Here is a 12,414-nt window from a genome sequence, read left to right as displayed (position 1 = left end):
CTGCATGAGCAGTACCCCTGCGTGGGGTCGGGTGGCTCCGTTCAGTTCCGCATCGTATCGGCACCGGATGTGATGTTGCGGTCACCTAAATAGGCACCACCCAGGTGCGTGGACGTCAGTTACTTTTCACGACTTTCAACGCCAGAAGCGTAGAGCCATGAAGTGAATCGACTAGTGTGTGTGTCCAAACTAGGACCCTGGAAAGGGAGAAATCCTAGCCCTATAAAAATGTCCGCAGAACTGGGAGGCATGGGTGGGTCTGTAAGGAACCTGCAGCTATATATTGTCTCTACCAGATAATGTGTTACCAAAGTTAAGTAACTTGTTCATATGATGGAGACTCTTAGTTGCAGATTCCTTGTCTTTGATTAGATACCCAAGCCTGATACCATCCTGGAGGTGGGCTGTGGACAAATCACTAGCCTAAAAAGTCCTGCAGGACCGATCGGGAAAAAAGCTCATCCCTGCTGACCCGACTGTCCAGGCAGTAGTGTTTAGCAAACGTGTGCAGGGAAGCCCAAGTTGCTGCCTGACAGATGTCCTCGCACACTGTGGAAAGTCTGTGCAGGACGGTGGCTGGGGTATTGCTGCCGCGGTTGAAAGCCCCTTCCATTGCCAGGGGCTGAAAGGCAGACTGTCGGCGAGGTGTCACTGACAGGCCCAAGGTCCTGGCCGTAGCCTGCAAGTCCTTAAAGCCCTGCAACACTGAGTCTGCCTTCTCTCCAAAGAGACAAGTCTCATCGAAGGGCATGGCCATGATATGGTCTGGACATAACCCGAAAAGCCAGATGTTCTCAGCCAGATGTGGTGCCGCAAGGCCACCATCAACGACACCGCTCTGCCCAGCGAGTCAGTGGTATCCAGACCACACATAATGGTGAACTTTGCTGCATCCGTCCCAACTCTCACTGCTTGGGAGAGTACGGCCCGAGCCTCCTCTGGGACCTGTGGCAGCACTTGCACAACCGTTTCCCATATGGAATGCAAGAAATGGCTCAAAAGGTATGCAGTGTTTACCGACCGCAATGAGGAAAACATCTTCTTTCCAAGTGCATCCAGCCTCTTGGACTCCCTGTCTGGGGGAGAGGAAGGAAACACGCCATGGGATGTTGAGGCTTGAACTATCAAGCTCTCAAGGGTAGGATGTTGGCTGAGGAAAGCTGGATCACCCGGGGCAGGGCGATGGTGGCGTGCTATTGTCCTGTTCACAGGAGCCCCTGTGCTAGGCTTGGACCAAGTGCCTAGAAGGACATCCGTCAGTGTTTCATTGAAGAGCAAAAGGGGTTCGAAAGAGAAAGCTACAGGCTGAAGCACTTCGGTCAAGTGGTTAGTCTTGATCTGCACTGAGGGCAGCTTCAGGTCAAGGACTTCGGCTGCCCTCTTCCCCACCATAGCATACAACGCTACCTCTTTCATAGCCACAGTTGGTGGCGATAGCAAACCAGCATCTGGAGGGGTGTCCACTGGTTTCAGTAAGCTCCTCATACCACTCCAAATCCTCACCAGGAGTGTCTAACTGGTGTTCTTCCCCTCTTCTCCCATGCCTGTAACCAACTCAAAATATTCAGTCAACTACCTAGAGCCCCTGGGCTCTGTCGAAGCCGTAATCGGCAAAGATCGCCCCGTTCCAACTCAGAGTCGTCAGGAATCAGAAAGGAGCTGGCGCCCCCAATGGGTGCCGGCGGCACTGGGATCATCGATTTTGGGACCGGCGCCGGCAAAGTTCGCTTTGGCACGACCAGCGTAGATTCTGGATCGGATCTGTGAGACTCCACAGGTGCAGCTGGCGCAGAACCTGATGGGGCCTTGAGGAGAACCTGAGGGGTCAGCCCGCTCAAATACGTGGCGCACGGCCTCATAAAAATTGTTTATTTGAGATGGGGTCGGTCCGGCTCCTAAAAACGGGGGTAGGGGCAGAATCGGGCCTGGAAACAGCTCTGTAGAACCATGCCTAGAACTGAAATGTTCCTCAGTCGTCTTCTCAATCCTCACAAGAGGAGGTGAAGTAAAAATCCGTCTAGACAACTTCTTCATGTGCTTCTCCCCAGAGTGTCCAGAGGGGCTCGAATGCAATGAAGAAGACTTGGGGCACCTGGAACAGTCCTGTGACAATCTCTTCCTCGATCACGACCGAGATCGCCTAGTATTTGTGTTGATGACGTTGACTGCCGGGCTGCAAGCAGTTTTAGGGACCGCTCCGTCAAAGCTTTCGGCGCCAAGACCCATCCAAGCACGACTTAAGAGTTGTGGTTGCGCTCAAGACACCATAAGCACACAAGGTGCGGGCGGGTAACCTACATGGCGCAGTGACAGGCGCACATGGCTTTGACACACAAAGAAAAAATCTTTGACAAAATGCCGAAAAAAGTCCGTCAAAAAGAGAAAGAGGGGTAGCTCTTCTCCGGATCGGCGCTAATGGGCGAGGAAAGAAAAGTACTGATGTCCATACGCCTGGGTTGCGCCTATATTGGCGACCACGATGTCACATCCGACGCCAAGCAGAACCGAACAGAGCCACCCAATGGCATGCATGGGTACTGCTCACGCAAAAGTTTCTGGATCGAGTCTGGTGCTGGGAAATTCAAAGGTAAGGAATCTGCATCTAGAAGTCTCTATCAGATATATGGTTAACATAGTGTCAGCATTCATGCCTCTGTCTTGTTAAATGGCATTTACATGACAAACTGTCTATTGTTTGATCACCCACAGAAGGGTTGAGAGGGTTTTAAAGCAAAGGACTGACATGCATGTGTGCTCCTGAACTTATTTCTGTAAGTATACCTAAGAAGTAGGCGAGGGAGCACTGACAAAAATGGCGCCAAACTAAAATACCTCCAGAGTAGCTAAGTGCAAGGCGAAAACCTTAGGATTGCTGTCATGCCACAATACAAGGGTGCAGTTTTAGTAGTGACTCGTAGTGGTCGGTTAAAAGATGGCGCTGGTTTGAGGGGGTCGGTGAATCTGAAATTCAGCAGGGCAACTGTTACTAACCTAACTAGTCAGGCTATTACTACCAGTATGTAGTTTGAGAAGACAGAGGCCCTCCCCTTGGACATAAGGTCGGCCTCGCTCTACACCCGCTTCAGATCCCTCCTCAAGACTCACCTTTTTCGCTCTGCGCACAATTAAAATCCTAATATCTTCCTCTTTTCCGGTCCCTCTTACCCCCCTTCGTCTCCACCCTGCTCCTGCCTTTTTCTTTTCCCTCTCACTGTCCAGTCAGTTGTCTTCTGTCCTTTTGCCTCAGCGCCAAGAAACTGTACAGTGTACGCTGCGCTTTATAAATGTCTTTCACATCACATCACTTCACAGACAACGGTGTAGAAATGTAATTCAGTGGTTAGTGATACATACGACGTTGGCTGCATTCTTCGGTGGATTAGAGAATGGCAAAGGAGAGACACCTAACAGGCATTTCAAGTAAGGCACTAAATGAAGCTTTGAGGGACCTGCAATTCTTCACTGTGAAAGTCACTTGAGTAATCTTAGAAGCAGGCAGAAACTGGTGCAACAATACCACCTCATGGCATTCAGGCTATGGGTTATATCCTGAGGTCGATGTAGCAGACATGATGAAGCAGTGAACTTAGTATAGAACATTCTGAGGTCCGGGTCAGGGCACAAAGGAAATGGTGTAACTGTGAATGTGAAGTCTTTTATTTTTGTTAATGTGCTTGACATAATGTTAATTTCAGCTGCAGGAATACCTTGTTTACTTATTAAATCTATACTACTATTATAAAGAGGGAACCCAAACCTTTGAGGCGGTTAATCTCAAAAAGTACTGCACCAATCACTACACCCAATACACCATTGCAAAGGGGAGCTGCAGCAAATGGACATAGGCTATACATCTGGACACCATATACATTACAAAGGGGAAACGACCTTAGTGGTAAAGTAGTCCCTCGGGGGCGTTGGCCTTGTATATAAATAATTTAGGGACACTGTTTAAAGAAGAGGCAGAGGAATAACAAACGGCTTCTAACCATGGACTTTAACAAAGCAAGCCTTGAAGTTAAGCTATTTATACACTCAGTAGTAGAACCTCTGTTTGTAGGGGTTGAGAAAAAAAAGCAATACAAGCTACAGAAGCAACCCAAAATTGTATCTTTTAAATAATTAGAGTGATGAGGGCAGCCCAGGAGCAGGGGCTATGTGTGATTATCAGAGATCACAGGCATCTTTAGAGCTTGGCTTCCCTATTGTTGCTGCAGCATATCTTACCTCTGCCACCCCGTCAGGGCGATGCCTTGGAAGGTGGTGTTAGGGAACTGCTGTTGAATCTGGAATACCTGCCACCATCCACGGTGGTTCTTCTGGTGCATCTCTATCGGAGTCCAGACCTGGTCTGGGCCGCTGGCTCCTTTAAATGCACTAGCAAACCAGACGGTTTTAAACCCGAGCCCTTGGTACTTGGTGATATGCCGTCCTGTGTAAGAAACAAAAACAGAGGAATGTGAAGGTTGGTCTGGTGGCTGGTGCTGGTTCCCAGCCTGGCACAAGGTGCACAGAATTGAGCAAACAGTTTGTCCCCTCCCCTCAAAAATCCCAGGCAGGGGCTACAGCCAGACTCTGTATACTGTTAAGCCTCAAAAACTGGGCTACATTAAAATACCTTGGCCCACTCTTTTATTAAAATCAATTTAAAATCCAAGTCTTAATTATCTAAAACAAGCAATGGTTGCATTTTGCCATAAAATGGAAGTTGATCATACAGAAATTCTGTCTGTGTCATGGAGTTTCCGTGTGAGCAATTTCACTGCGCGGACATTTGCTTGTGGGTCCACAAGAAAAATCTGGTGAAAATCCAGACAACACAGAGTCTGTATGTGTTCCACAATCATATTCAGGTCAGTTAACCACCATGACAAATGATCACAAATGTCACTTCCCATCGGGGGAAGGAGTAATTGTATTTTATTGGTGGAAATGGAAAGGAAATAGTCTCAAAATTGTTGAGGGTTCAGAAAAGGGGTTTCAACATTTGAAACATGGGAACACAAAATGATATAATTTCAAATGTAATATGCTTTTTGTTACATTCCCTCATACAGAAATGTATACCTGTTACACTGTTACATGTGGAAATTGTTGGGAATTATGAATGCTCCCGGGAATTTGCAAAGGGCTATGTGTTCCAGAAGTACTCCAGAGATTCTTTGTGAATTCCTAAAAACTCGAGATGTGTCCCAAAACGTAAAGGTTTCTATAATGGAACCCACTGCAGGCTTTTGAAGCTACCAATGCTTTTTTGCAGTCACAAAGTAAAATGTGCCGCTTTCCCACTTTTAATGAGGCAAAATAGAAAGAAATGGGAGTGGCAGCCATGTGTTCAATTTCAACCAAGGCTGGAAAAAAATGATAGCTGTTAAAATTGGGGAAAAAATATTAGTGAGCCGTTCAATGCCCCCAAAACACGTTTGATGAAACTCCCCTTTCAAATATGACCCAGGCCCCTAAAGGAATGGACGTGACAGTGGTAACAACCAAAGGCATTTAGAAAAGCTAAGTGACCGGTGACAAATAAGGGAAAACCGAGAGTATCTTATTGCTTCAACCAGGCAAATAACCAAACAGAAAGTGTACGAAAACACAGTAATGAGCAGGTTGGTCTGGTGGATGGTGCTGGTTCCCATATGCCAGAAAATCCCCAAATTAATTGCACTTTCAGGGGTCACTTACTGATCTGTTCCAGTTCCAATTTTGGTCCATAGAGCCATATCACAGGTGCTGCATGCTTCGTAATGCCAGATTCTGGAACACAAACAAAAAGGTGAGAGCATAAGTATCCTATGCATACTTTCGTGGAGCCTCAGACATGCCATGGGTCCAATGAAAAATACTCTTCTCCAGTCAGTTTTACAAGCTGTGCACCGTCTATCACCTTTAGGTTTAGAAATCCATTGAACACCCCACAGTCCAGAGCCTTTACACTAAAACACCTTTTGTCAGCTTTGCATAAAATATCAACCAATATCCTACTGTCAAATGTCTTAAACTCATTCCATCCTTTGACACAAACAGGAAAAGAATGCAACTAAAATCTTCTACCTTTGGAAAGAGAAATGCTCAAATATGCTATTGTCCAAAGTCTCTGGACCATTATCCTCAGTCACTTCTAGGAAGAAACATTCTGAGATATACAATCGAAATGATCTCAGAAACACCATAGCTTCTTTCCTCTAGAAGAAGAGCCTTCCCCAGATTTGCTTTAGTATGGCAAGACACACATTAGAGATCTATGGTTTGAAACTTCCTGTAATTCTCTTATATCCAATTCTGCACTTATTTTTACGGATACTTTCCCCATTGCACGACTCATACATGAGACTCAGAGACATCGCAAGCTCTTTCATTGTCAAGTGGACTCCTCCCCTAGGTACTCCAGTCAAATAGTCTCATAGATGTCACACCATCTGTGAGCTTAGAATAAAGTCACAACCAATATGCATTTAACTATTTCATCCCCAGGAACGGTCACACTTTGTGTCACTATTAGACTTTTGCTCAGATGAAGCTAAGCCTACCAAAATAAATGGTAAATACACACAGCACAAGCTCTTGTCCTCCGGAAGCCACACGCAGATCTCTTAACAATAAACCATTACACTTGGCATCGCCATACCCCAACAAGATGCAATTCACATGACACTACTTGAAAATCCCAGACTACAAGTGACAATATTTGTGACATATACAACATACCTATACAATTTAATAAGAAGCAGACGAGTAAAGAAACTAAAATATGGGGATACCTGGCTTTTTAAGAAGCTGACTATCCTAGTTCAAATCCAAGTAACTTTGAGGATTTTGTCAGATACAGTCAACACTTTTCATTGCAGATGCCATCAGGTTGTCAAATAGAGCAGATGCCTACCCTACTGCTCATCTTCTGAGTCAGTTGTTTTACATTCTAAAAAGCCAAACTGGACCCTTCTACTTGCATACATCCATCATGGAGCAGACCTGTCTTTAAATAGCCACCCATCACCACTCAGAGTCATCTTAAGGATCCTGCACAAGACTCCCATACCTTCCATTATTGCTCACCACACTACTGGCATATGCTAATATCACTCACATTAGAACAATAATACAAATGTGCCCTTTCCACAAAACCAGACAAGCTCAACTCCACAATATCTCCAATTTATAATTCATCTAATTTAACAAGGTACCTCTTCTCAAACCACCACTTACTAAGCTACTACACACCCTGTAAACTTCTCCAGGCATGATTAGTTCTATCACATCACCTTTCTTTCTACTCCGTCCCAATTAACATCTTCAACTACAGTGGACTAGGGCCAGAAACAGTATTATGTTCTTTTGAGCAATTGAAAAGGATTTTCCCTATTACAGAATGACTGGCAATTCAGTGTTTCCTATTTGTATTCCACATCATGAGCATCTAATATTGGCTTGCAGCCAACAACACGTGTACATTCACCTTCAAAACTCCATTAAACCTTTCTTCTTGCCAATTACATCGTGGATCACACAATGCTGGCGATGACAGGCTTCAATCCAAATTACTCAATCCAAGAATTCAGTCTACAAAAATAGCATCTTGTGTACTTTGAGCACTACTGTTGGTCAGTAAAACCTCAGTACATCATTCCAAGAAAAACACTTCTTTCAAGATCATGATGACATAACTAATATTTCCACTTCCATTCAACATCACCTCTGATCACTGTAAGTGGCAGCTGACAATACCCAAAGCAAAATGCAACATTTATGGTGAAATCTTCAATAGGCCGATAACATTAAAAGCCATCTCCTACTGTGTCATGCACATTGGCATCAACTGGAGAAACAGCCATCTTCAATCACTTCATTTGCACATTGCCCTGTCAAGCTCTGCATCTATGCTAGAACCATAGTTAAACTCAAACAATTGGAGTTTCACAAAGACAATCTAGAATGACAACCCTTAGCTTTCCTCGCCTCCTTTTCGAGAACATAATTTCCCACTCTCATCAAAAACCATCCACCTTTACGAAATGCCTCCACAAACTTAGCAAATAACCCCATTTTCTTTGGAAGTCTATTAAAAGACGGTTGCCCATTCCATCCAACGTGCAAGGGGCCTCCTACCTTGAACCACCTCATTACTCTCCTACACACTCTTCCAATTTCCCTTAGTCACCCCATTCAAAGATCCCAGCCACACTATCCAGAACAGCTGTCACAACATCATTGTTATGATCCTCTCGTTGCTCTCCTCCTCACCCCCGACCCTCACCCTGCATGGTGATCTGGATAAGCAGTTTGTTTTAATGGTTTTTTTTCAAACACGGACACCACTCAATTCCGGCAGTGAACAGTCTTCTCACAGATGCAAGAGGTCAAGATATAACTATTCCTCATGTTTTGGGAATGGTCCACTACCCACGCCTGTGCTCAGTTGCGGTCAACATATGTGAGACAAAACTCTCATTATACCTCCTAATCTAAGTAACTGATAAGTAGTGCCCCAGAATGTATGCATCCACATCTAAAGATATTTTACCCCTTTTTCCTTAATCTTGATATAGGGCAGATTCCTATGCATTTCTTCACTCTGGAAAGTGTGAAGAAATGTTCCTTGTCCCATGCTTTACCTTTACTCTGTCTATCATTCTATTCTATGTAAGAGTTCCATCTTATTTGCAAAATGCACCATTATCTCACAGCAGTATACACATATACAACAGAAAGATAATACTTTCTATCTATTTTCGCTGCTTCTCTTATTTAGGAAAGATTTCAAGATCCACCAGCTTGGATAGTGTAGCTCTCTCTACCTGGATGCAGTGCCTGTAAATTTGTAATTGCCACCATTAAGTTGTTGAGAATTGTACATATACTTTCATCAAATAATGCTTGAACATAATACAATCCTCTGGGACATTAAGCCTTAGATACCATGCTAAATGTTTGGTTAGCACAATTGTCGGACTTTAACTTGAAACCCTTTACTTGTAGGTTTTCACACACCTTCCATAATACCTACATATGTGATTTTTATCTTCTGTAAACACTGGGAGAGCATCTTCAAAACATATCAGCATCCCTTCAGGTCATTAACAAGACAGAACATCCCTCTCTGAAAATAAATAGCCTAGTCGGGCCAATGAGTACTCAAATTGTAATTATACATTAAGGGTTTAGACTTGTGCTGGAAGAAAACAAGTTACTTACCTGTAACTTTGGTTCCCCAGTATTGGTAACTTTCATAGATTCCCATGCTTTGTATCATTCCCCGTCGTCGGAATGGGAGCCTCGGTAGTATAAAAACCATAGAAACAAAAGAGAAACCTAGGCCTAGGCCTCATCTCATTTTGTATTCTATCCACCTCCTTTTGTAAAAAGAGACCAAACTTTTGCCAGGACCAATCAGAGCAGCCTCACCCTCTAGAACCTTCCTGAGAGAGCTCAGAGCCTCAGATTTTCGTAGCCGTTGTGCAAACCGCCACTAACTCTGTAAAAAGACTGAGCTTTCCCAGGGGAGGCGGGCGGGCGCATGGGAATCTATGAAAGTTACCAATACTGGGGAACCAAAGTTACAGGTAAGTAACTTGTTTTCTTGCCCCAGTATTGGAACTTTCATAGATTCCCATGCTTTGTATCAGAATAGCTAGCAGTACAGCACCATGAACACATTTTGTAAATACATGGCATCACATAACCATAGAAAAATACATAAAGTACAGTAAAAACAAACAAAATGTGCTCACCAGGATGGAGGGATCGTAGGGAAAGCTCACCTCTCAATGAAACAGATTCCGCAGGACTGCCTGACCAACAGCCGCATCATCTCGTCCTGCAGATTCCAGGCAGTAGTGTTTCGTGAAGGTATGAGTACTGCTCCACGTTGCTGCCCTGCAGATGTCCTTAATGGCAACTCCCGAAAAGAGAGCCACAGATGAAGCCACCGACCTCGTGGAATGTGCACGGACTCTGCCGTCCAGCGGCTTGCCCGCTTCCTGATGACAGAATTGAATCGTACTGGAGATCCAGCGGGAAATGCCAGTCTTTGTCAAAGGCAACCCCTTACGAGGTGCACTGTAGGACACAAACAACTGAGTAGACTTCCGAAAGGGACGTGTGCGCTCCAAGTAAAACTTTAAGCACCGTTGAATGTCCAAAGAATGGAGCGTACGCTCCGCAGGTGTAGAAGGATGTGGAAAGAAGGTTTTCAGAATCACCGGTTCATTCAAGTGGAACTCAGATGGCACTTTCAGGATGAATTTGGGATTCGTCCGAAGAACCAGACCTTGTTTTGTAAATTGCAGGAATGGATGCACTATGGAGAGTGCCTGAAGCTCACTCACTCGTCTAGCTGATGTTAGAGCTAAGAGGAGTGCTAGTTTCCAGGAGAGGAACTTTAAGTCTGCCTTGTGAACCGGCTCGAACGGAGCTTTCATGAGGTGAGCCAAGACAAGGTTGAGCTGCCACACTGGTGGAGGAGGACGAACTGGCGGATACATCCGGAATAGGCCCTTCAAGAATTGTTTAACCACCCTAGAGGACCATAAGGAAGGACCTGCCGAACTGCGTCGAAACCTTGATATGGCCGCTAGATGCACCTTTACTGAGGAATGTGCCAAACCAGACTTAGCCAGAGATAGCAAATACGGCAACAACTGATGAGGTTGGGAAGTGTAAGGATGAAGACCTTCCCGTTGACACCACAAGCAGAATCTCTTCCATTTCGCCGCGTACGTCTTGTTGGTACTTGGTGCTCTGGCTTGAGCCAAGACCTCTCTGCATTCTTGAGACAAAGCTAGATGACTGAATTCTCTGTGTTCAGGAGCCACGCCGTCAAGTGGAGGGATCTCGGATCCGGGTGGAAAACCTGTCCCTGACTCCTGGACAAGAGGGACGGAATGGGCTTCAACTGAATTGGAGGAGCTTGGGAGAGCCGCAGTAGTTCTGTGTACCAGAATTGTCTGGGCCACGCTGGAGCAATTAGAATCATCCTGCAGGGTTCCGCCTTCATTTTCTTGAGAACTCGAGGAATGAGGGGAATGGGAGGAAAAGCGTAAAAGAACGCGCTGTACCAGGCCATCGAAAGAGCGTTCCCTAGGGACCCCCGATGGTGAACCTTGCTTGCGTAGAACCGGCATTTGGCGTTCTCCGGTGAAGCAAAGAGGTCGATGGTCGGCGTCCCCCAAACTGAGAACACTCCGTCGAGAATGGATTGATTCAACTCCCACTCGTGAGTCACTTCCGTCTGGCGACTCAAGGCGTCCGCCTTGACAATGAGAGTTCCCGCCAAGTGCTCGGCTCTCAGAGTGATGTTGTTGTGAATCGCGAAATCCCAAATCCGTTGAGCTTCTGCGGACAGAGTCTGCGATTTGGTGCCTCCTTGTTTGTTTACATAGTGCATGGCCGTCGTATTGTCAGACCGGACCAGCACTGAGCGATTGCCCACTCTGGGTAGAAAAGCTTGCAAGGCCAACCGAATGGCTGTCAGCTCCAGGAAATTGATATGGCACTGCCGCTGTCCTGGACTCCAATGGCCACTGACTTGAAGCTCTCGGAGCACTGCACCCCAGCCTTCCAACGAGGCGTCCGTGGTCATCACCATGGGTGAAGGAGAAATCCTGAACGTTAGGCCTTGGGCGAGATTGCTTTTCTGAAGCCACCATTCGCTCGCTGTTCTCATTGCTGATGTTACGACAACCCTGTCGTTGAACGACCCCTCTGCCTGGCGCCATTGCTTGTCCAGCTCCTCCTGTAGAGGACGCATCCTTAGCCTGCAATGCGGTACTAATGGTATGCAGGAGGACATCGATCCGAGAAGGGATTTGTATTGGCGGACCGATAGGACCTTGCTGCGGCAGAGTAGTTGAGCCGAAACCATCAATTTTTGTTGTCGCTCTTCTGAGGGACGAGCCGTACAATGCGTGGTGTCCAGCACGGACCCCAGGAATCTGGCAGTCTTGGAAGGCAGGAGGACTGACTTGTGTACGTTCAACTGAAGGCCCAGGCAGCGGAACAAATGGAGGCAAGTAGACGCGGCTTGCGAAGCGTCCTGGAAAGATGGCGCCTTGACGAGCCAGTCGTCTAAGTAAGGGAAAACTTCGAGAGATTGTCGTCGAAGGAAAGCTGCCACCGGTGCCAATACCTTGGTGAACACTCTCGGTGCCGACCGAAGGCCGAATGGAAGCACTTTGAACTGGAAATGGCTCTTTCCCACTGTAAAGCGAAGGTATTGTCTGTGAGCTAGGTGTATTGGAATATGGAAATATGCGTCTTCTAAATCCAGCGACGCCAAGTAGTCGCCTGGATTTAAGAGAGGAAGAATTTCCTGGAGAGTGACCATCCTGAAGGAGAGCTTTAGGAGATAGGTGTTGAGCTCCCGAAGATCGAGGATGGGACGCCAAGTGTCTTTCGTCTTCCGCACTAGGAAGAATC

At 46.1% G+C, this 12,414-nt stretch overlaps 1 protein-coding gene across 2 annotated transcripts in view; it reads right to left on the bottom strand.

Moving 5' to 3' along the window:
• LOC144785951 (hexosaminidase D-like) overlaps positions 1 to 12,414 on the bottom strand; it is a 279,553-nt gene that overhangs the window by 123,888 nt on the left and 143,251 nt on the right. For both annotated transcript variants that reach the window (XM_078664840.1, XM_078664841.1), the window contains 2 exons: positions 5,686 to 5,757; positions 4,228 to 4,432 (listed from right to left, as the gene is read on the bottom strand). In XM_078664840.1, coding sequence (XP_078520966.1) covers positions 4,228 to 4,432; positions 5,686 to 5,757 — 277 coding nt within the window. The remainder of the gene's footprint in view (positions 1 to 4,227; positions 4,433 to 5,685; positions 5,758 to 12,414) is intronic.

The sequence above is a fragment of the Lissotriton helveticus genome, chromosome 10 (assembly GCF_964261635.1).
Source record: "Lissotriton helveticus chromosome 10, aLisHel1.1, whole genome shotgun sequence".
Taxonomy (NCBI): Eukaryota; Metazoa; Chordata; class Amphibia; order Caudata; family Salamandridae; genus Lissotriton; species Lissotriton helveticus.
Note: the sequence above shows the minus strand (reverse complement) of the source record. Positions and strands in the feature narration are given on the sequence as shown.